This window comes from Betta splendens, chromosome 24 (assembly GCF_900634795.4).
Source record: "Betta splendens chromosome 24, fBetSpl5.4, whole genome shotgun sequence".
Taxonomy (NCBI): Eukaryota; Metazoa; Chordata; class Actinopteri; order Anabantiformes; family Osphronemidae; genus Betta; species Betta splendens.
In genome coordinates, this window is record NC_040901.2 from 1,197,698 (window position 1) to 1,221,813 (window position 24,116).

Below are 24,116 nucleotides of genomic sequence, written 5' to 3' on the forward strand. Positions count from 1 at the left end.
TCTCCCCCGCCCCCCTAGTCCTCCACCTACTCCCCCATTCTTTTTAATACTGTAAAGCTTCCGTCTTTTGCCCTCTTAACCCATTCGTCCTGCCACTCCTTCACAATATTCAACCAGACTATGCTTTCCCCCTCCCCTTTTGATAATTTAACATGTTCCAAAACCCCCTCCTGCTGAGGTGGGTCGAAGGTCGCGTGAACGGAAGACGGACGCAGAGCAGAATTTTTGACTGACGGAGAAAAGATGTGAATCAAAACCTTTGATATCATGCATTATGGCTTAGAATGGCTAGTAGTAGTGTTGGATGAAGAGGATATGGACCTGGCGTAAATATCCAGAATTCGAAGAGGAGTTGGAAAGAAGAAACCTCAGTTTAAGAGCGCAGTGCAGTCAAGGAAACGAGGCTTGGAGGAAGATGAGCGGATTCAAGACATGCGACAGAAAGTTACGATGGAAAACACAAAAATCATATTTAAATTTAAGGAGGGACATAATATTGGAGCAATATTGAGAATCAATGAGCAATGAGAAGCAGGGCACTCAAAGTTCAACATAGACAACTCACAAAAAGTTATGGATATTATATTTACATTTATTTATATTTATACATTATGAATTATCATATTGCATCTAACCTTTACAGGCAAACCTGAAAGCACTGTATCTTAACTTGTAAATGCACATGCCACAATGCTCTATGTGCAAGTACACTCTGTGTAACGTGTCTGTTCCTGCTTTGCCTCTGTCCACTGTTAAAGCCTCAGCTCAGGCGTCTCAGCAGTCGCTAGACTGCGCTCTGGCTCCACCTGCTGGGGAGCGGCCGCAACCGGATGCTGCAGGAACCCCTCTGTGCAGCGGAGGGATTCCTCTTTTTCATAGACTCCGTTCCCTCCTGTGTCCTGACTCCACCATCAGCCTTCGTGCTGGCTCCCGGCGAGGGGCACCAGATCTGGAAGGCGCTCTCAGACCCTACCCGGACCCCTAAGCGGAGGAGATCGCCTCCTCGGTGGGAGATAGGTTAGGGTTAGGTCAAAACCTCATTGAAAAAGTTTTCCTATAATGTTGCACTCCCAATATTCCTACAATATGTAATAAAACTGTTATCAATTGGATTCTGTAAAGTACGCATTTTACTGCTCGAGGGTGACTATGTTAGAGGTGTTTTTGGTAGAATTGCTAATAAGATCTGAAACATTTCAAAGGATAAGGCATGAGAAATACTGCTTTATCTTATGGTGGTATTCTTACGGCCAGCAGGGGGCAGGGTTTCACAATCACATAAAATCAAAAAATCTGCATCAAACAAACGAAAACAAAACGTCCAGCCTCTTTCATGAGGTCCATCACAGTTTGCCAGATATCAAACAGAAATCACTACAGTTCACTTCTAAATGAAACATAAATGTGCTGTCATAGGTCATTTTATAAAAAGGAAGTAGAAAAGAGCACATCTGGAAGAGATTATCTGCTCAGTCATAACAAAACAAACCACAGCATTTCTTTGGGAGGGCGATAAATGGTAACATACAGACCATAGAAACCGAAGCCTGAAGTCCACAAGGAGCCAGAGCCATTAAAATAATATTAATAATACATACCACAACACAAGTGCTGTAAAAAGAACTTTATTCTGCTGATGATATTACACAGTACTAATTTCTGACTGGCGACATTTTAAATGACTGTTTATCTTGTCTGCATCATCGTCTGTACTGTGAAGAGCTGCTGGGTTTACAGTGGATGACACTGGCACGTTGAAGCATGTAGGATGAGGAGGTGAGAGTGTCTAAAGCTGTGCTTGGAACTGTACAACATATGTGTCAGGACTGTCTGGGAATGAACACAACCAAAATACATCTCTTTAGGATCACTCAGGGCAATCTGTGCATTGCATTTGCATTTTATGAATGGGGAACCATCAAAAGACCATTGGCTGAAAAAGCATCAGAATGAACAGAATGTTTATGATTAAACAAATGCTATAAGCCAGTACTGAGTGCTAAGCAAATGATTCTGATATGATATTGATAATGATGATAATGATATTCACAGATATAGTGAGTGAAGCACGTTGGAAAAAACGTGCTGAAGTGTGCTGAAAAGACACTAAACTAATCAAAAATGTAATTTTTATTTCCATCATGTCCTGGTAATAACCAAGACTGTCAATATTTATCTTCGAATTTTGAAAAAATGACAGAAGTCAACTTTTGTGCTGTTGTTGAATTATCCTGTGTTCATGTGTTTGTGCTGGTCTTGTCTACTTGTTGTAGCAAAAGTCACTGCATCAGTGATTTCTTTCAATGATATTTACACTGGACACACACCACGATGAACTGTCATGTAGTAGTTACAAGTGCTAAAAAAGAGACAGCAAAATATATCTTGCTTTCACATATGTACATTTAAATGTATTACGCTAAATGATGTAGACAAAAATAAAGCTCAAGTATAGGTGTGGTGACTGCATTATAGTGGCTGACCTCGATACAATGCTCTATACGAACAAACACAGACTAAGGCTCTACAGAAACTCATTACATCAGAGGTGGTCTGGTTACAACATTTGAAATAATGTGTTTTCCCATACACCACAGAGACAGTATTAGGACCATTCTTAGAAAATATCTCGAATAGTTATCATGGTTTGGGGCAATGGTATAAAAGGAAAAATAATAACTCTAGACTAGAAAAACTAATAATAGAAAAATAAATTTATGGTATATAACATGAATATACAAATATAAGTCACAGAATCCATAATAATAACAAGCAAATCCTCATGTTATTAAAACACAAATAAAAACAAAATTAAACTAAAGGGATGATCATTAAACTCATAATATTACAGAAACAAATTTGATATCATGAAAGACATAATAATAATAATAATAATAATATTCAAAGTTAAAGAATATACAGTCGTAAGTTAAGAAAAATCCTAAATCTACTGTTTGCATTTCAATTATCTCTGCTAAAACCTGGTAGTGTGACATTTAGAGTTTAATGTATCTAAGCAGTAAAAGGTGTTTGTGTACTGCATATATACGAGAAATTATACGTAACACTGCAAAAGTAGAATGAATGAGAGTTTGTGTATTGGACTAAAGTAGATTGTACCCAATAAATACTTAGCTCATTTCAACATTTTGTTATTAACGAATTTGAAAACAGTTATTTCTTTCTAAATTGTAAAAAAGTCTAGAAGCTAAAAGTTTTGTGTTGATTATTGTAATATTATGACTTTTGACAGACTCTTTCTAAGAGTGGCCCTAATATTACGCAATTGTTTCATCTATGGTTGTTTCATCTGTGGTTGGATGATGTCAGCACTGTGTACTGGAGCAGGAGGAGTAGAGGTAAAGCAAGATGAAGCAGTCGATCAGGAGGACGGTGTAGAAGCACCTCTGAGTGTGCAGGCTTCGACCCCTCTGAAAGCGAGTCAGTAACACAGCCAGAAGTAAAAAGAAGGTGGCCATGTTGAGAAGGAGGAAGAGTCTGATGTAGGAGGCAGTGCTGGGGAGGCCCTCACTCCCCGCTGTAGGCGCCATGTGAACCTCCTTAAATCTGCGTCCCTTCACAAAGCCACCCTTCCTGTTTTTGCGTCCGTCTGTATATTCTATAAAAGCCCGTGAATCTGCATCTCCTTCTTCTGGACTGTCCTCATATGTACGTTTTGAGGTCCTCTGTCTCTCCCTCTTTTCACTCACTTCAATCTGTGCAAAAATGTCAGGTAGACTCTCAGATAGCTTGTCTCCAAGACTCACCTTCCTCCCTCCTTTTCCCTTGCCCTGCTTCTTGGACATAGCGAACATCCTCTCGATGATCTCCTCAGTCTTCTTCTTGTCAGAGAACTGGAGGAGGCGCTCCGCAGTCTTACGGAAGCTGGCTGTGTTGAGAACCCGTCCAAGAATGTGTCTCTCCATCTGCTGGAAGACGGGCTTGACATGCTGAAGGTTGTCCTCCATCACGTTAATGTACTCCTCTACCTCCACCGGGGAGGTGTCCACTGTGGCCGCCGCCTTCTCAAACACAATCTTCTTGTGATCCAGCAGCACCATGGCAAACAAGGGCTTGCTGGTCACCTCTCCAGTCAGCAGGTAAACAGTGTAAGTGTGATCTTTAGTGGCCAGGTAGACATCCACTCTTTGGTCATCACCACGTAGGCTGAAGCTTTGTACATCCACGCCTGGTCCGAAGAATATGTAGGCCACCCTAGTATGAGGGTACCTCAAAAGCATTGTGACATTCACATAGTTGGAGCCGTTGTATGGGTAGCCTCGAGGGTAATTCCAATAGCCTAGCACTCCTTTGTTACTGTAGCCACCATCATCCATCCAGAACATCTTATATTTCTCCTCACCGTGTGATACAAATGCTCCATGAACACCGTCTACCTGTGTGTCCTGGAATGGCAGCTCAGTGTTGTGGAAGAAGGCGCTCATGGCCCTGGTCGGGCTCTCAGGTTCCAGGTGGATGTGGTCCACAAGGAGTAAGAGCTGTGGGTGAAGGAGGAGCAGGTTCCTTTGAAAGTTTCTGATCTTCAGCTCTGGGTTATAAGCAGAGTGTCCCTCTCCTCGAATAAAGACCATTCCCTGTCTCTCCATGGCAGCTTCTACTCTGCCCTGGGCGTCGGCTGCCAGCCCCACCTTGTACTTCAACCACTTGGAGTCGCAGGCCTCTGTCACCTGTCCAGCCCATGGCTTAAAGCAGCTTCCTGGGACAACCGAGCCAAACAGAACAGCATTGTTTAATAACGTGTACTTGGGTCCGTACAGTGCCTCTGTGATGAAGGGGACGCCATTGGGTGCGAAAGTAAAAGTATTTTGATCCGGGTGCTCGTGACCAGCGTTGAAGTTCCTCCACCCTTTAATCCACTGTTTGTACTTGTTCTTGTGGACAATGTCGAAGATGGCACGTCCTCCAAGCTTCCCCGACTTGAAGGATACAAAGGTGCGGTTGGCGTCAGCAGGTAGAGCGCTGCCATATGTGACTACGCCCCAGTCCTCAAAGTAGTGCAGTTGGGATGTTCCAAAATCTGACGGCGGCCTGGGGTCTAAGCTGGGGTCATACCTGCACAATGGATGGAGCAAACAACATTAGAGGCAAATATTTATCCAGATCTCTGTATTCCAGACTGATTGTATTCTGTTATAATTACATCTTTACTACTTTGTGTAGGTCTTGTCTTGTATTTGTATTAACTCGTCTTACCAAGTAGCCCACAGGGCTGAACTAAGTTGTTACTTGCAGGCAGCAGACAAGCATGAATTGAAGCACTGACAATAGGACTCAATAATGGCTTAATGGGTTGTCACCTGAAAGCAGGTTGACCGTATGATGCATTCTATCGTAATGCATTTTTATGCATAACAGTATTTACATTGCATAAGGATAGACATGCATCTTTTACTCTTCCCCTGTCAAAGAGCTATGAATAGAAACAGTGTGAACACGCAGCAGTAGCTCACCAGATGAACTCTGTGTGGAGGGTACACCAGCGCTGGCCTTTGCCTGCCTGGCCCGGCCCCTCCACCACCCTGTGTTGATGAATCATATCTGCCAGCCAGTTTCCACTGCCGTTACGCAACACGTAGCGGTCCAAGAACACCAGCTGGCTCTCTGGCCCATAGAACCAGTTGTAATTGGAATCAGCGATGGCTACAGTCCGCTGGAATCCTGATGAGGCAAACACAGTGGATAGTTTAGGTGGCACTTTATGTACTGTAGCAGAAACTTTTTTTTTCACACTTTGTTGAAGATTTCAATTACAAAAGCTTCAAATAATAATTTTCAAGCTGTTACAGCTGCTGGCAACCTCACACAGTAGTAATCATGCTTGGATTATCTTTGAAGGTCAATACTAGTCCTTCTGCTTTTGATTTTAAGCGTGTTCAGCGAGTCCTCCGATGAGGCCTTTTGACTGAAATGGCCAAACTGTTAACTGTTGATTATCTAGCCCTGTCCACTACCTTATTAACCCAAATCAACTTTTAAAATAAGAGAGGGGCTTTGTGTGAGTTTATTTGACAGAGGTGCTACACCCTGTCCAGTTTGGATTCAAGGTACTTGCTTGTTCACTGTCTTTCTGTCAGTTGCTACTCTGGCTCAGCATTTAAACATCTTTGGGCTTATGCAATTAGCCTCCAATGAGTTGTGAAATGTCTGAGACTGAACAGAAACAGATTTTCATCTGCTGCCCTACTCCCAACAATCAAACTCAAGGTTTTTAGGTTTGGGCATCCAGGGTGGTAATAACAACCCATAACAGGAGGAAAAGCCTCTCTCCAAGGGCAAGGCTAAGGTCATTTTCGGACCTAATCTAATAGAACTAGATGGGTAATAGATATTTAATATGATTATTTATTTATTACACCCAAAGTTTGGGACGTTGATGCAACAGTTACCAGGCAGAATGGTCCTGTAGAGGAAGGCAAAGTGTTTAAGGAGCCATGGATGGTCAAAGTGGCTGATGGCAAAATGGCGCTGCACCAGGAACATGTACTGGAACAGAGAGCGGCTGGTGTACGTCCCATACGCTACTCCTTCATACAGGGAGCCATCCGTCACATCCTGCAAAAGGACCATGGACTTCTCCATGATGGACAGGGCCTGCTTGGTCCACAGGTAGGCCTCCTGAAGGTAACCTGGAACAAGATGTTGAGATGGTGTCACGGGTTAAATATAATCTCTAACACCTAATTGGTCCTTTCGTTTATGAAATGCACATTCATACAATCTCATTAAAAAACAAGAATTTACAAGGAGAATGAGACGTGATTGCAAGTCGATTTACATCACACGTCACACATCACACTCAGCAGCAGCAGCAGTAGCACAGTCAAAGCTTGGACAGTGCTGCTCATTCACAAGCCCCTTCACACACAGTAGAGCTGCTCCGCACTGCTGCTGGACCTGACTCACATGATCAGAATCCAACCACAGGTCCCAGGATTAGTGGACCACTGCTCTGCATCCTGATCCACAGCCTCTAAACCGTTGCTAAACACTGCTCAACAACAACAAGACAACAGAGTGTGTTGAACAAGATTGGACCTAATGTAGCCGTACAACGACTGATAACCTGTGTCTGCTTGTGTGTGAGGCTCACACACAAAGTTTACTGTGATAACCAGCGACAACACAAACACCAGAGGAACGGTGCAGACATCAGCAGTTAGTGGTTGGGACGTGCGTTTGCCTACTGGAGCCGTCTCCAGCCGGGCAACCGCTGACCAGGGCTGAGCACAGAGCAGGTATTTACCATCACACACACGGTCCTGGCTCACACAAAGCCCACATTCATACAAACACTCACTCACGGTGCAGGATCCAACATGAGTCAGTCACTTCTCAAACAGATCTGTCAAACACAACAAGTCAGTAAACTACCAAGCACCTTTTATTGAAGTCCCATGTTTAGTCTAAACATGCTAAATATTATAACCATAGCTTGTTTGCGGCTCTAATAGTGTCTGTCTGCGGTCTAGAGCTGGAGCTGGGCCCATGAAGCACTCACGTCACTGAGCCCTTTTTAGTAACAACTACTTATGTATGTGCTGTTTGTATAGAAACGTTTTTGTTCTTGTTTGCTGACAGCAATTGAGTCATTCATACAGCGTCGATGATGATTGAACCAGAGCTCTCACTGACTCCACAGGATGTCCTGACAGGCACTGACAGGCACATGGATGTCCTGTCTGTATCTGAGGTCAGACTGTGACAGTGGTGCATTTCATGGTGTAAGTGGTTCAACGTGATGTTCCCCATATCACCCAGACATTTGACAGTGAACCAGCATGACCCACACTGTGGTGCATGTTGTTTACGCTAACTTGGGGATGAGAGACTTGCATCACTTTTACAGTGATCAATTCAAACAACTGATCGTGCAAAAGACTATCACCGTCAGTTGGATGTGATCGCATCAGGCTGCAGGAAGCAGGATGTCATTTAATAACGGCATCCGACAGAGAGTAGGAAGAAGCTCAAAGTACTTTTTCTTGTGATTATCACTAAATAATAACATGTCCAGTTAATGGTGTGTTATTATTAGCTGTTTGTTCACTGTTGGTGCTGCCATCTGATACAGAACCTGAGCACACTAATTTGGATTCGTTCATTTTGCATCTTATTGCTGTTCCATCTTTGCTTCCTCTCCCTGAGTTTAACTCAAGGTGAGCAGCCTTGGCCTGGCTGATTACAACGAATGTCCTCACAGAAGCACTGACAGACGGCTCCTGAAGGACCTGTTTGATTATTTAAAAGACTAGAAATAACACACCATTGTGACCCAGAAAAGCAAAGCTGGAGACACTCGAGGTCTCAGTTACAATCACAGTTGGCCAATAGAATCAAGTATGTGAGCATCATTTTAAAAGAACAACAGGGACGATGGTATCACGTACATAAAACATTGATCACATTAACTACAGAAACAATGTCAAAAAATCTCTTTGTATGTGAAATTGAATAAATGATAGTTTTGCAGGGCTGAACTAAATTGTTTTCTGACTCTAATTACATACACATAGACCACGTGAGCAACAAGCTGGCTCAAGTAACAAAGATTCTTTTAATTACTTATGGATTTTTATTTGCAGGAGGAGGATTGTCTAAATGAACATAGCATTTAGTAACAATCTAGGTGGAGACATTTCACCACCCATCCAGGTAGTTTTATCAGTCATAATGCTTTACCCCACACAGACAAACAGGAAAAATGAAGGTTTGGCTTGAACTTGTTCCTGCTTGTTGTCACGTGCGCACACAGACTCTGCTCAGCCGATCCATATTCACAGTAACTGTTCTCATTACAGAATGGGTGGCCAGTGTGAGCTTTAAAGCAACCACCTGCTCTGGGAATGTACGCCTGACACAAAACTGACATATGGAGCCAATAAAGACGGATACTGATCTGAAGGTGTTCCTTTTATAGTGGTTTGGGAAAATGTCCTAATAATTTCTTCTATTTCTGATGTCTCTGAATGGGGTCTAACACAAATAAACTCCACCAGGTCAGTAGCACAGCACCCAAGAAGTGATCTAATGACAGTACCCTCAAGCAGCAGACTTAACTGAACTGGGAAAACTAGAAAAAAAAAGAAGTCAGGCTAGTATTCAATGTATTTTACATGAAAACACCAACTGAGTCTGTTAAAAATTATTACATTTAAAAAAAATGTTAAATGCTGAATTCTTCTGATTGTTATGCCAGCCTTATGATTAAAAACATTTGAGAAGTTTCCTCGATTTGGGTTGTGGCTTGTCATTAAGGGGTGTTTGTTGGGTTCAGACACCAGACCAGTTCAGAACTACTGGTTCTCACACATGTTATATTTATGGACTTGGCCAAAACAAAAACAAACTTCAACTGATTTCAAAGATCAACATTAAAATCTGACAAGCTGTGAATTCTGAATGTGTCTGGTTCAAGTAAAATATATATTTGGGAACACACTTTAAAACACGTGAAAAAAGTGGAACCACACCACATATACATGGCACAGTTAAGGTGAAGACTGAGCAAATTGCTCATAATGAACTCAGTCACTCACTCAGTCACTCACTCAGTCACTCACTCAGTCACTCACTCAGTCACTCAGTCACTCAGTCACTCACTCACTCACTCACTGACTCACTCACTCAGTGTGCTAAACTGTAACACACTGAGCTGACCTGACTTTTATATCTATTTTATATCTATGGCACTCACTTCTATAAACACCTTAGTAACATCTACAACAACAACTAACTAACTCAGGTTGTAAATCAAGTGAAATAAATAGCCAAATGAAAAGGAAGAGAGTAGTTTGAAATAGGAGTGAGAATCCATCAACAAACCGTTTTTATAATGGAGATGAATTTGAAAGAAAGTAGATGGAGTATTGAGCTACAAGATCAAAACAAAGCCAAAGAGCAAACATTAGGATGATTTCATGCTGTGTTCCCCCACAACTGTGCTATACAGTGGAAATCCTGAGTCAGCCCTCAGGCCATGTGAGACTAAACCCACACTAATGAAATTCCTACAGCTGAGCTGTGCTTTTCTGCAGGTTTTAACTCCATAAACGTTTTGGAGTTTATTGGTCATCAGGTGAAAACACTGAGGCTCATCCTCTGATGACCGTGAATGTCTACATCAGATGCTCTTATTCCACACTACACACATGCATTTCTAACCTTGGGTCATGTAAACCAGGCTCCCAGTGAGCAGCGCCACACAGTTGGTGGGCTGGTGGTTGTGCAGGTACTGGAAGCCCCAGCCTCGAACGTACGACTTCTCGTACATCAGGCGCGACGCGTTGCCGATTGTCTGCAGGAAACGCTCCTGCTGGCCTTTGTTTAAGTACTCATACAGGAAGTCGTATGCGGTGGCGAATCCAACCAGAGAGTGGGCCAGGGGAACCTCATCCCAGGGGGCGTCTTTGACCAGCCTGCAACACAGAACAACACCAGTCTGAACCCAAGGCACATGTGGATCTTAAAAGCAACACATGCAGCGCTAAAGGTGTGAAACGCTGAAATCAAACCTTGGCAAGAGAACAATAAACCCTTCTTCCCTTTTAATTAGCTTTAACACAGTAAAACAGCTACTGCTTCTCAAAGTACCAGGACTGACGTGAAGCAGCATTTTGCACCATACAGCTGCAGCACTAAAGAGAAGTGAAAGTGCAGCGTGTGCTGAACACGGATGTTCAGCGGTAAAACAAACACTGACCACTTCTACTGGATCTGTTCACATGTCCCTCTGTTAGCACAAACTACTGCTCACATCAAAACAAAGGGAAAATGATTCCTGATCAGACTTTGTGTTTTCTTTCTTATTTTGCATTTACCAGCTTCAGGTTCTGCGGACACAGGCAACATCACATTCCGTTCACCAGTCTGATTAAAGTTATTGGTTTCATTGGTCACTTTAAGCTGAAACTAAAGCCACTAAACCTGCACCATACAAAGCTGCTATGTTCCACTCTTCGGTTCTAACCTAAACACAGTGTTGTGGTGGTTTATCATCTTGATACATCAGTGAGACATGATGTGATACATGAAGCGGCGGCTTCAGATTTGTTGTTTCCTACTGAAGGAAAACACACGTTATTCATAACATTCTGAAAAGCACAGAATACTCAAATACTGGAAGAGGAAAAGGCCATTGACCGTGAGCCACCGAGCAGAACAAGGCCAGTGAAGCTACTGCTGACATAATTGAAGGCCTCCAACACCACAGCTCACTGATTCCTCCAGCCACTCCACAGAAACCCGCAGAGGTTCAATGACCATAATACAAGTGCGGCCAAGGAGAAAGCTCACAGCGTGGTCTTCACGTGTGAAAACACATGCTCCGCGGCTTCTTGTCTCTGCACTGTGGTGCACACTCTCGTATAGTGACAAATGCCCTGCAAATTGCACTAATACTGTGCTGCCTTAAACCTCCAGGACTGAGTGGCTGGAAAATCCCCTCGCTGCTCCTCAGTGACTGGACCGGGTCACAGCAGCCGTGGAACAGACGGGATCAGGCTGCTGAACGTAAGGGGGGAGGAGGGGCACATGGATTTTCCAACACTCAACCGAGACTTTAAACACATTCATTCCTTTAGCTGCTGTTCAAAATGTGTTTTATGAGCTGACAGCTGATGAGTAACAATAATGTGGAGGATAGTGGTGAAAGACAAGATGCACAAAAACAGCAGTACAGTTAGTAACATCAAACACTTTAATCTAAAGCCCGATCAGTAAGAACGGACCCAATGGATGCATCTGCTAACAAGCATCACACCTCCATCACCTGCCTCCACACACACACGCCCTGAGTTAGAGATGGTGGCGTCTACACAAACTCAGAATCCTGACTCTGCTCCATGTCAGCGACGCGTTTACGCTCCTGCACCCTGCTGCTGCAGCATGTGCCCGATGGTTTAGCAGACCCTGGCCTCTGTTCCTCTGTTGGAGGACAGTCCAAGCTGTGGCCTTGCTTCCTTGTTTCACTGCCTACCAGCTACTACGTCTTCCTGATGTAGTCGTGGAGCTTCGAGGTTTCATCCTGAACCGTGTCTCTGACGTCATTAGTCCTTCACTTAGTTAACACTGTACTGTAGCTCAAATCATGCATAGCCTGAATTAAGTGGGCAAAGGCTCATTGGGGCTTGGTACACAATTTTAAAGCGTAGGCTTTAGGATCTCTCCCTGAGCTGGGGTCTTGGCTTTGTGTGAGAATGTGAGGAAACAGTAGGTACAATACATTTCAAGGGGACATTTGTGTTTGCATCCACTACAATATCAAAACCAACTCCCGCACATTTCAATGATGCATTACGATGCTGAAGTCTCTAAAAACGGCGCATTCTATTATCCAGCAGGTTTAATTTCCATGTTAGGAGCAGCACTATGACTAGTTGTCATAGTGATGATCTTGTTGTCAGTTGTTTTGCAGCTGTGTACGACAACATCAAAACTAAGGCCCACGTGTCAGAAACACAAGCTCACACCTTCCATGTCCAGAACTAGTGTTCTCACTAAGCAGAGCTGAATCCTTCACCATGTGGACAGATCTCACATATTGTACATGTATGGCTTCGGTTTGCTTCAGCTGTAGGTACATAATTCAAAATCTCCAGATTCAAGCATTGTTAGACAATGAAATGAATGAAAAATGGCACTATTTTCTAACAGTCACAAAAACAAGTAATTCATGACATGACAAAAATGTAAACCTTCCGCACCAGTTCTTCGTCAAACAATTAGAGCTGAGCAGATTCAATCCTTTTATCGGGGAGCATGTTCAGCTGCTAAACACATTTGTGAACCACAGACCTACGAGAGCTGCACCCACAGAGAAAAAGAAGAACATGATGGAAACAAAAAGAGAAAAGCTCTAGATCTCGCTGTCATTTGTGTATAGTACATTAGTATTTCTATAAGGTTCTGGATGTTATTATGTTCAAATAAATCAAAGAAATAATAAAAAGACAAAAAATCTACCAACTAGGCTGAGCCGCCATCCTCTCCATGTAGTCCTTGGCCAGGTCAAGGGCCCCAGCCCTGTGAGGGTACAGCAGGCAGAACATGGACAGCACTCCCAGGTTGTTTCCGTACACCTCGTTCCATCGGGCGCTGAACTCGGATGGGTTCCACGGGGGCAGGTACTCCTCTGGGTGTTCCAGCATTATTTCTGCAGCCTCGCGGATCCTTCTGGCCATGTCCCGATGAGTCCCCACCGCTGCATACTGCAGGTTCTCCACATCCCCACGACTGAAGTACAGCATGGGGTGCCCATCATAGTTGCCTCCTGTGAAGTGGATTCCCCCACTGGGGTCCACTTCTGCTGCCACCACCACCAGCGGGGCCAGCAGGGGCCACAGCAGGCTTATGAAGAACACCGTAGGGGCCCCACGGGTGTGGGTCCTCATTGTGTCATGAGAGAGGGGATGGTGGCATTGCCAAAGACTCTCAGCTGAGAAGAAACAGAGGGAAGAAAAGGATTTGAGAAAGCCAGCCCATATTCTGCACAGCCTTCTGCTACAAAAGCCCTGCATTCCTTGAATAATTAGATACAGCTGTAGGCCTGATGATGACGGCTTTCCATACTAATGTCGACTCGTGTTCAGCAGCACGGTTACTGTAAGTAATGACACTACTGCCAGATAAAGTAGGAGCTGTTGCTAAAATATGGACAGACTGTTTTCCAGTTCCTGTGAGTTCTGCTTCATTTATCCAGAGCAAAACTCTTACGAAGCAACTGCTACGTCTGTGCACCTCCACACAAGGAGACTAACTTCACTGCTTTAGATTCTCTCCGTGTTGTTCTTTGTGACAAAGTAAATGAGAACATGACACCATTCATATTTGATCATTCTTAATCATACGTGTTTGATGATAGACAAAATCCAGCTTAAACCAATTTCCTTTTTCATTTTATACTTGTCTGACATCATAAGTGATGTCATGGGCTAAAACTAAGTAAAGGGAGGATTTGAGTTGTGTATGATGAATGATGTTTTCAACTTCCACCACCCTTGTAAAACATGCCCATCCAAGCAGTCAGATGTCTATGTGATAAACGGCCCATTAGTGCAGGAAAAAGCTCAAAAGCAAACTGCTGAGCTTCACACAAAGACAACAGTTTAACCTATGTCCCAGTAAATTCCATGACCTTAGTGGAACCTTTGGCGCAGGCCTGGTGGAAAACTATTCGGTAGTGATTTAACTTTGTCTAGACTGGAGTGCGCTCTAACGCAGGAGGTGTGCACTGTCTGAGTGGATGTGCTTAGTGATCAGTTTGCTGGGCAGTGAGAGGTGCTTGTTCTTTCTAGAGTTGCGATTTGACCTCACGAGGGGTCACATTCCTTTGTTGTGATCAGGACCAGACCACCAAGACCACTGCGGCCTGACGTCTAACCAGGAAGCTGTAGCTGTGTCTGGAGTTTACACCGACACTCCTACACTTTTCTATGCTACACTTTTCTGGCCTTGACCGCTTTAGGTGCAGATTAGTCACACAGAAAGTGTTTTAACCAGTAACTAACGCGGTTTCATAATGAATACATCACATGTTAGCTCATGCAGTGGCTTTACATGCTTCACTAGCAATGTCCCCAGCCGTAACATTTAAATTGTTACTAACTTTGTAAATAGAAAAAATTTTCACGTTCTTGGAGTTATCCATAATTTAAAGACTCTGAAGAGTTGCAGGTAGATTTGTGTACAAACCTTCCGTATGTGGAATCCATCAGGACTGGACTTGTATGAGCATGTTATGATCATCATCATCAGTGATTTAAATACCTGAGTCTATCGCCAGCTTTATCACAATAATGCCCAGACAATACATTTCTTACTGGTACTACGGCTCACTTGACCGCAGTACTTAACGTGGGGCGATGTCAATTTAAGGTGGTACTTTTATTTCAGTACCTGTGTTCTTTGGATCACTGTATAATAGTACTGTCATAGCAACACCACCAACGCGTACTACACAACTAACTTATTTATATCCTCATTTGACATCCACGCAGTACATTTAAATTAGTTCTACAATTAATTAGTATAAATGAGTATTCCCGTAAACCCAACCCCTCCCAGAACCATCTGCTAAAGGGGAAACTCTCCCACATGTACTTTAGGCTACGTCTGTCTCCGTGCACTCCATGAAATAGTCACAACCACAGCTTTCAATTCGCTACTAGAGCAACACGAATGCGATGGATGGATCAGATGCAAGCACAGAGCTGCCTTGTTTCAGGCGCGCTGGCAAAAAAAGACGCGTTCACGTTACAGTACCTGTCAGAAGCGACGCGCACAAATCCCGCACGGATCCATTTCATCCGCCACTGCCGCGGTGGCACGAAACCATCGGTTCGGACAAAGTGCGTGTTGAAGCCTGAAGAAAAGTTGGAGACCGGGGGGAAAGAAAGTACGAGTGCGGAGGGAGTGTGACGCTGGCGAGTGAGGAGGGGCGGCTTAAAGGCGACTGGTGCGGTTCGTGGAAGTATCAGGTACTGAATTGGAGCCTGAAGCGGTCGTTATCGGGTTTAGGACTTCAGGAACGAGAAGCGACTACTGAGCTGCCTCCTCAGCGCGCCTCTTACTCTAACTACCAGACTGTTGTGCAACTACCAGTAACTTTTAAGTAAGGATGACTGAGACGGTTCTGTGGAAGTAGCTTTGCTGACTGTCGAAAGGATGATCTGGAAATATCTGCAGACAATCCTGACCAGTGCTCGTTTGTGTACTGTAGCCACAGTGTCCAAATACTGTATAAATAGTTGGTTGTGAAACAAACAGTCACAAGAGCTGTCATAACTAGTGTGAGTCCTGTAAATGTACCGGTCAGTTTAAGACAAGTCAAACCTATGTAAGAAAACATTTTATTTCATTGACAATACTTCAACACTTGAACACAGAATGGAACCTTCTGCATTTGCATGATCACGAATGACTCCAACATAAGGCAAACGTTCCAGGTGATGAGAGATGCAGAATACAATCACTACAGCTGTTTTCACAGACAGCACAAGTAATTCACCTGGGATGAGCGGGTTCACGTACACATCAGTGTCCTGCTTGTTGTCCAGGCAGATGAGAATACTCAAGCTACTACTCTACATAAAGTAAAGGCCCTGAGGTTTAGCACAGCTTAGCACAAAGCTAACTAGCTGTTCAGACTCCGTGAAGGTTTCCCTTCTGATCCATAGGCCACTCTGTACCAGGCTTCCGCACAGGTTTCATCTTCCACACAAATGCCAAGCTATGCTAAACACCTCATTAATGCACAGAAGAACCTGATCTCAATCGTCTGTGACAGCAACAAGCAAAGTGAGTGTCCCTTAAATACTGTATGGTGCTACTCATCTATGCAGACAGACAACGAAACCATTCGGAAGTCGGTTGAAGCAGGTCTCAGTCTATACCGCATATGAATGAAAGTGGTCCACATTTATACACAATGAATCGAAAAGCACATGTCAATGTTGCACCAAGAAGAATACATAGAACATCTAGCGTAATCTGCATCATCCATTAGTACTAAGTGTTTCCCAAAGTTGTGTTTTTTTAACAGCAAATGCAAAAGACAGCATTGTGCCATTCTAGCGGCACGGAAACACTGGACCATCGTTTCTAAATGAATACAGCAAAACAAATGATCAAAGGACAGTGTTCTACTGAAACAGAGACACTAGAACTGTGACCATCTGGGGTCCGCTCACAGTAGACAACATTTTTGAGGTAATCACTGCAGGGAAAACGAGACAGTAAAATGTTCACTTAATTTCAGAAAAGAATTTGGATGTTACCATTGAAAATAAGAGGGCTTCCCACAATAAACAATAAAAACAATACATCTCTTACTGTTATTGTTTGCAGACACACACGCACACATATTTTGGCATATGTCCACATATACGATACACTAAACCACAACATAACGTTCAAACAGAGAGACACTGTGGTTTACATTCACATGGTTTCTCTGAATGGGTGAGGAGTGTAAGCTTTCTGTGCTCCACAGATGGTGGTGGGGCTCAGGTGGAAAACTACAGGCACATTCCTCTCCTGAGGCAGAGGGGGCAAGAGAGCTTTTTTTTCTCTTTTACGACATACTCTCACGCCTCTTCAGCAAAGAATCCGGAGGCCTGGGATAATAGCCGGTGGTGCAGGGCTCGTCTGGTGAAAACCTGGGGAACTTGTAGTCCAGAGGCAGATCTAGGACGAGAAATACCAAACAGAAGAGTCACCTGAAACTGAAGGACATGCAAAGACCATTTGCATACTGTATGTATTACACTGCGCCTGCGCCTGAAACTGCTAACGTCTACTTCCTGCTCTTCGCGTTTAGTTTGTCTGACCCACACTGAGCCATAGGTGACTGGAGGTCCAGGCAGTCTGTCTCCAATACCCATCATACTCACTGGACAAATACAGCATTTCTGTAATAAACTACTTAATTGTTCATCCAGTTAGAGACTTTAGTAGCTCTTTATGCTTAACTGAATCAAGAAAAGGCCAATATGAAAAAAAAATCAACCATTGATAATTCACATGATACAGTGCTTACTATTACTAATACCAGTAAAAATGAATTAATCCCAGAGAGTCCCTCTGGGATTAATTCATTATTACTGTACCACACTCTACGTCTGATTGTTCTAGTTGAAGAGGTGAGATGACTAAGGCCATCTGACTGATTCTGTCTGAAGTCACAGATACTAATTAATATGTCATCATCGCATATTTTGTATTATTGGTCATTTATGAAGCTAAATGTGGACTGAATATGTGAGAGTCACCAAAGTTGTTTTTCTGTCAGGTTTAATCAGAGACAAAAATGTGCTGAACTTGAACCTGAACCCAGCTGCATGTCCTTCCAGAGCGATGAGTCAAGGGGATTTATTATTGATTTTAAAGACCAACATGCATTAGAGTCAAAGTGAGTTGTTCATTTGAATCAAGTTGAACAATACAGTGCAAAGTTTATATGATGATAAATGCTTGTGTTTCATTTCTCAATCTTTCTGATGTGAGTTAGAGGTGTTGATGTGAACGAGAAGCTTATTTTTAACTGTTCTTCCAGCAAACACTCAAATCTCTATTCAGCCAGTAGCTAAAGCTCTGATCTTATAGAGTGTCTCAGGAGCTGATCCTCTTTTAATGAAGTGCTGACTTGCAGGCAGATGTCAACAAAAATGTTCAACTCTAATCAAATCCGTTTACTAATGTTTCTACATTATTTTTTGGCTAAATTTCTTAAAGCATCTTTACTTCCAGCAGTAAATTAAAGTTACTACTGGAGACTACTACTAGACAAATGTTGGTCTCCGGTGTCGGCACCAGGGCTGACGCCCAACAATGAATGAATGTAGGAAGTAGTAAAATGTTCCTAGTGTGAGCAGCAGCTCTGCTTCATACTCGCACAGTTTAACATAATCACACTGGGAGCTGCCTAGTAAAACCAGTCTGACCTCTGCAGCTTCCTTATTCCAACACTTGTTTAGAGATGAGGCAGAGATGTGTTGAACAATGAACAGAGCCGCTGAGTCTGAAACAACTGACTGTGACAGTAAACCTTCAACACTACAGGGAGTCTCTGACTCACTGCTCACATCAAACATTACTTCATGGACGTTTACCTCACGAGTTTGTTTCCAGTTGATCCCATCCTTGTGTGTGTCCTGAGCACACCCATGTGTGACAGCTCACAGAAGGGGATCGATCATAGAACACAATTTGTCTTATGTCTTGTCATGTGACTCATTCTTCATGGTTCCTCCACAGAGTGGACCAGCAGAGCTCAGAGGTTCCCAGTGCTCAGTCTGTCCAGCAGCACCAAACACACCTGGACTCCATATTTATGGTCTGTACATGTACAACTACTACTGTAAATATACTGTCAGTGTGTCCAATATTGACACAAATCTGATGTTTGGCTCCATGGTTTTAGTTAGATGAGGTGATTCATTTAGTTTCTGTTCCAGCTGCTGGAGGAAAACATTGTCACATTTGTGAAGAAGGAGCTGAAGAAGATCCAGAAGGTTCTGAGTCCAGATTACCCAGAATGCTTAGAGAATCAGGGGGGGGATAAGGAGGAGTTGGATGGTGAGGATGAAGAGCAGAAGAGGAGCAGCAGAGACGCGTTTCTGAAGATCACAGCAAACTTCCTGAGGAGGATGAAGCAAGAGGAGCTGGCTGACCGCCTGCAGAGCAGTAAGAGCATTTATCTACATAATCAGAGAAGCAATCACATATTTACTGATTTGTTGAGTTAAGTTTTTTTTCATACAGTATGTGGACCAAAGTCTCATTCGTCTATCTTCATGAATCATAACCATTTTCTTGTTCATTCAGGATCTTCTGCTGCACTTTGTCAGGATCAACTTAAATCTCACCTGAGGCAGAAGTTCCAGTGTGTCTTTGAAGGCATCGCTAAAGCAGGAAACCCAACCCTTCTGAACCAGATCTACACAGAGCTCTACATCACAGAGGGAGGGACTGGAGAGGTCAACGATGAACATGAGGTCAGACAGATTGAAACAGCCTCCAGGAAACCAGACAGAGCAGAACCAAGCATCAGACCAGAAGATGTCTTTATAGGCTCAACTGGAAGAGATGGAGCCATCAGAACAGTGATGACAAAGGGAGTGGCTGGCATTGGGAAAACAGTCCTAACACAGAAGTTCACTCTGGACTGGGCTGAAGGCAAAGCCAACCAGGACATACACTTCACATTTCCATTCACCTTCAGAGAGCTGAATGTGCTGAAAGAGCAAAAGTTCAGCTTGGTGAAACTTATTCATCACTTCTTCAGTGAAACCAAAGCAGCAGGAATCTGCAGGTTTGATCAGTTTCAGGTTGTTATTATCTTGGACGGTCTGGATGAGTGTCGACTTCCCCTGGACTTCAACAAGACTAAAATCCTGACTGATGTCACAGAATCCACCTCAGTGGATGTGCTGCTGACAAACCTGATCAGGGGGAACCTGCTTCCCTCTGCTCACCTCTGGATCACCACACGACCTGCAGCAGCCAATCAGATCCCTCCTGTGTGTGTTGACATGGTGACGGAGGTCAGAGGGTTCACTGACCCACAGAAGGAGGAGTACTTCAGGAAGAGATTCACAGATGAGCAGCAGGCCACAACAATCATGTCCCACATCAAGACGTCACGAAGCCTCCACATCATGTGCCACATCCCAGTCTTCTGCTGGATCACTGCTACGGTTCTGGAGGATCTGCTGGAAACCAGAGAGGGAGGAGAGCTGCCCAAGACCCTGACAGAGATGTACATCCACTTCCTGGTGGTTCAGACCAAAGTGAAGAACATCAAGTATGATGGAGGAGCTGAGACAGATTCACACTGGAATAAGAAGAGCAGGAAGATGATTAAGTCTCTGGGAAAAGTGGCTTTTGAGCAGCTGCAGAAAGGAAACCTGATCTTCTATGAGTCAGACCTGACAGAGTGTGGCATCGATGTCAGAGCAGCCTCAGTTTATTCAGGAGTGTTCACACAGGTCTTTAAAGAGGAAAAAGGGCTGTATCAGGACAAGGTTTTCTGCTTCGTCCATCTGAGTGTTCAGGAGTTTCTGGCTGCTCTTCATGTCCATCTGACCTTCATCAACTCTGGAGTCAGTCTTTTGTCAGAACAACAATCATCACCACAGTTTTCTGTGATTAGACATATGCTAATGAAACCTTTTATGATGAAACATGAACATGCACCGTTCTACCACGTTGCTGTGGACAAGGCTTTAGAAAGTCCAAATGGACACCTGGACCTGGTCCTCCGCTTCCTCCTGGGATTTTCTCTTAAGAAAAATCAGACATTCTTACAAGGTTTGATGACACGAATGACAAGTAATTTAAAAACCAATCAGGAAACAGTTCAGTACATCAAGAAGAAAATTAAAGAGTTTCCTTCTGTAGAGAAAAGCATCAACCTCTTCCACTGTCTAAATGAACTGAATGATTGTTTTCTAGTAAAGGACATCCAATACTATCTGAAACCAGGAGGTCTCTCCACAGATAAACTGTCTCCTGCCCAGTGGTCAGCTCTGGTTTTCATCTTATTGTCTTCAGCAAATGATCTTGAAGTATTTGACCTGAATAAATTCTTTGCTACAGAGGAGGCTTTTCTGAGGTTGTTGCCTGTGGTCAAAGTTTCCAACACAGCTCTGTAAGTATTTTGTAAAGCTTCTAAATGTTGAATGTACCATTTATTTAATCAGTACTGTTTTGAATGAGAGACGTGACTGTAACCAAATGTGGTTACAGTTCTCTGCTCGACTGATTTTTTTAGTGTTGTTCATGTTTCATTTTGATTACAATTCATGTTCATTACTTTCTTACCAGACTGAGTAGCTGTAACCTGTCAGAGAGAAGCTGTGAAGCTCTGTCCTCAGTTCTCAGCTCTCAGTCCTCTAGTCTGAGAGAACTGGACCTGAGTAACAACAACCTGCAGGATTCAGGAGTGAAGCTACTGTGTGCTGGACTGAAGAGTCCTCACTGTCGACTGGAGACTCTCAGGTTTTATTCCTATTGTTTTAAATGCAAGTGTTTTAAGATGTCAAACCCTTAAAATAAAAGATTAAACAGTTTAAACTAACTTATATCTTCCATCAGTTGCTTGTTCTAGCAGTTTTTTTTAAATAATGTGTATATTTTCTGTATTTGTATATATGTTTATATAATGTGTGTATTTTAAGTTAAAGTTAAGATATGAAAAATAACATTGCATTGTTTATAATTTTGTCCACCTGTGTCTCAGACTGAGTAGCTGTGACCTGTCAGAGAGAAGCTGTGAAGCTCTGTCCTCAGTTCTCAGCTCTCAGTCCTCTAGTCTGAGAGAACTGGACCTGAGTAACAACAACCTGCAGAATTCAGGAGTGAATGTTCTGTGCGCTGGACTGAAGAGTCCTCACTGTCGACTGGAGACTCTCAGGTTTTATTCTTATTGTTTTAAATGCGAGTGTTTTCAGATGTCAAACCTTTAAAATAAGAGATTAAACAGTTTAAACTAACTTATATCTTCCATCAGTTGCTTGTTCTAGCAGTTTTTTTTAAATATTGTGTATATTTTATGTATGTGTATATACTTTAATTTAAAGTTAAGATTTGAAATATAACATTGCATTGTTTATAATTTTGTCCACCTCTGTCTCAGCCTGAGTGTGTGTGACCTGTCAGAGAGAAGCTGTGAAGCTCTGTCCTCAGCTCTCAGCTCTCAGTCCTCTAGTCTGAGAGAACTGGACCTGAATAACAACAACCTGCAGAATTCAGGACTGAATGTTCTGTGCGCTGGACTGAAGAGTCCTCACTGTCGACTGGAGACTCTCAGGTCAAGATTTTTCAGTGTGTTCTTTCATTTGACAATCTTTTGTACTTCATATTGTATGGTTTAAACCAGAAATATTACTCATTTGATTGATTTTATTGTAGGTTTGTCAATATGTGTCTCCATCAGGAGTGGTTGTAGTGTGTGACTTAATGATGGTGTGTAACTGTGACCAAGTCTTTGTTGTTTTGTGCCAGCAGGCTGTCAGGCTGTCTGCTCTCAGAGGAAGCTTGTGTCTCTCTGGCCTCAGCTCTGAGCTCCAACCCCTCCCATCTGAGAGAGCTGGACCTGAGCTACAATCATCCAGGAGACTCAGGAGTGGAGCTGCTGTCTGCTGGAGTCAAGGATCCACACTGGAGACTGGACACTCTCAGGTATGGACACAACTACACACAGTGTCTGATGGAGGAGCAAGTAGGGATGTGGAGCATTATGAACTTAGAACCCAACCTTGGAGTGTGTGATAATAAACACATTCAGACTTTGCTTCCTGTGGTGTCACATTAGTTTAGTGATGACAGAGTGAGACTGAAAGCAGGTGTCTGACACCAAAAATGATGAAGTGAAATAGAAAAGTCAAAGCTTTTCTCCACGTCACCTCCTGCTTCGTAGATTCCAAGATAAGGATCCATCTCCTTAGTTGTTGCTGAATGTCCATCACTACATTCAAGCCTCCATCTGAACACAATGCTACAACAATATGTGTGTGAGAGCCATGTAATGTCCATGTCTGCATGTCTCTGACCCCCTCCTCCTTTCAGAGTGGAGCCTGGTGGAGTCCGATGGTTGAGACTAGGTCTGAGCAAGTGTAAGTGTATTTTTACTGAGATCAGCAACATTCAACCATCTTCAAACTGTCATGAGTCGTCATCAAACTGATGATGGATGAATAACTGCAGCTGGATTGTGTCTTGTTCTCTCCATCAGATTTCTGTCAACTCACCATCGACACAAACACAGTGAACAGGAAACTACAACTGTCTGACAACAACAGGAAGGTGACATGTGTGAAGAAGGATGAGTCATATCCTGATCATCCAGACAGATTTGACGTCTTTCCTCAGCTGCTGTGTAGTAATGGTCTGACTGGTCGCTGTTACTGGGAGGTTGAGTGGAGAGGAAGAGTTGAAATATCAGTGAGTTACAGAGGAATCAGAAGGAAAGGACGCAGTGATGACTGTTGGTTTGGATTCAACGATCAGTCCTGGAGTCTGATCTGCTCTGATAATGGTTACTCTGTCAGACACAATAACATAGTAACACTCATCTACTCCTCTGTGTCTGACAGAGTATCAGTGTATGTGGACTGTCCTGCTGGTTCTCTGTCCTTCTACAGAGTCTCCTCTGACAAACTGATCCACCTTCACACCATCAACACCACATTCACTGAACTTCTTTATCTCGGGTTTGGGTTCTGGTCTCCTGATTCCTCAGTGTCTCTGTGTGATGTGTCGTAGTGAGTTTGATTCTGTCAGAGAAACGTTGTCACTTTGGAACATAGTTCAGTCTGTTCATGTCTGTCCTGTTGTCATGTCAGCTAGATGTATTAAAACAAACTATGGAGCTACTTGGGGATTGTGTGATCTTTGCATTACACCTCTTGTCCCATTTCTTGATCTTTCCATGAATCATTTCATTTGAAGTTTTATTCACTGTTCTTCTGACAAACACTGATCATTGATCAAATCTCCAGATTGTGTGCTATAATAAACATGTATGTAACCTTTAACTGTCTGTTTTAGTCAATTAAATTTTTTGCTTTTGTTCAAAATTCTAGTTAGTTTTACTTCTC

The 24,116-nt window shown here is 43.2% G+C and overlaps 2 protein-coding genes across 3 annotated transcripts; one reads left to right on the plus strand and one right to left on the minus strand.

Moving 5' to 3' along the window:
• Window positions 1-1,609: 1,609 nt before the first annotated feature.
• Window positions 1,610-17,242, minus strand: dse (dermatan sulfate epimerase). Of its 2 annotated transcripts, XM_029141355.3 has the most exons (6): window positions 15,280-17,242; window positions 12,982-13,453; window positions 10,183-10,436; window positions 6,408-6,647; window positions 5,472-5,679; window positions 1,610-5,073 (listed from the first exon to the last, which is right to left on the minus strand). In XM_029141355.3, the coding sequence occupies exons 2-6, from the start codon at window positions 13,407-13,409 to the stop codon at window positions 3,327-3,329; spliced, it is 2,877 nt and encodes a 958-aa protein (XP_028997188.1). In that variant the 5' UTR covers window positions 13,410-13,453; window positions 15,280-17,242; the 3' UTR covers window positions 1,610-3,326. The 2 variants fall into 2 exon arrangements, with proteins under 2 accessions (XP_028997188.1, XP_028997190.1); XM_029141357.2 differs by lacking the exon at window positions 15,280-17,242 and having other exon boundaries at window positions 12,986-13,125.
• Window positions 17,243-17,739: 497 nt separating this feature from the next.
• On the plus strand, window positions 17,740-24,053 carry LOC114849460 (NACHT, LRR and PYD domains-containing protein 12-like). The gene is made up of 10 exons (XM_055506219.1): window positions 17,740-17,926; window positions 18,772-18,850; window positions 18,972-19,200; window positions 19,342-21,166; window positions 21,343-21,516; window positions 21,758-21,931; window positions 22,154-22,327; window positions 22,525-22,698; window positions 23,086-23,132; window positions 23,252-24,053. Exons 1-10 carry the CDS (start codon window positions 17,856-17,858, stop codon window positions 23,779-23,781), a joined length of 3,477 nt encoding a protein of 1,158 aa, XP_055362194.1. The 5' UTR covers window positions 17,740-17,855; the 3' UTR covers window positions 23,782-24,053.
• Window positions 24,054-24,116: the final 63 nt, after the last annotated feature.

Coding starts and splice junctions, on each gene's coding strand:
- dse (XM_029141355.3), bottom strand. CDS start 13,409: ATGAGGACCCACACCCGTGGGGCCCCTACGGTGTTCTTCATAAGCCTG. Junction 10,437..12,981: donor ATGGCGGCTCAGCCTAGTTG/GTAGATTTTTTG, acceptor TCTGTGTTGCAG/GCTGGTCAAAGACGCCCCCT. Junction 6,648..10,182: donor CCTGGTTTACATGACCCAAG/GTTAGAAATGCA, acceptor ATCTTGTTCCAG/GTTACCTTCAGGAGGCCTAC.
- LOC114849460 (XM_055506219.1), top strand. CDS start 17,856: ATGTCCTTCCAGAGCGATGAGTCAAGGGGATTTATTATTGATTTTAAA. Junction 21,167..21,342: donor AAAGTTTCCAACACAGCTCT/GTAAGTATTTTG, acceptor CTTTCTTACCAG/ACTGAGTAGCTGTAACCTGT. Junction 22,699..23,085: donor TGGAGACTGGACACTCTCAG/GTATGGACACAA, acceptor TCCTCCTTTCAG/AGTGGAGCCTGGTGGAGTCC.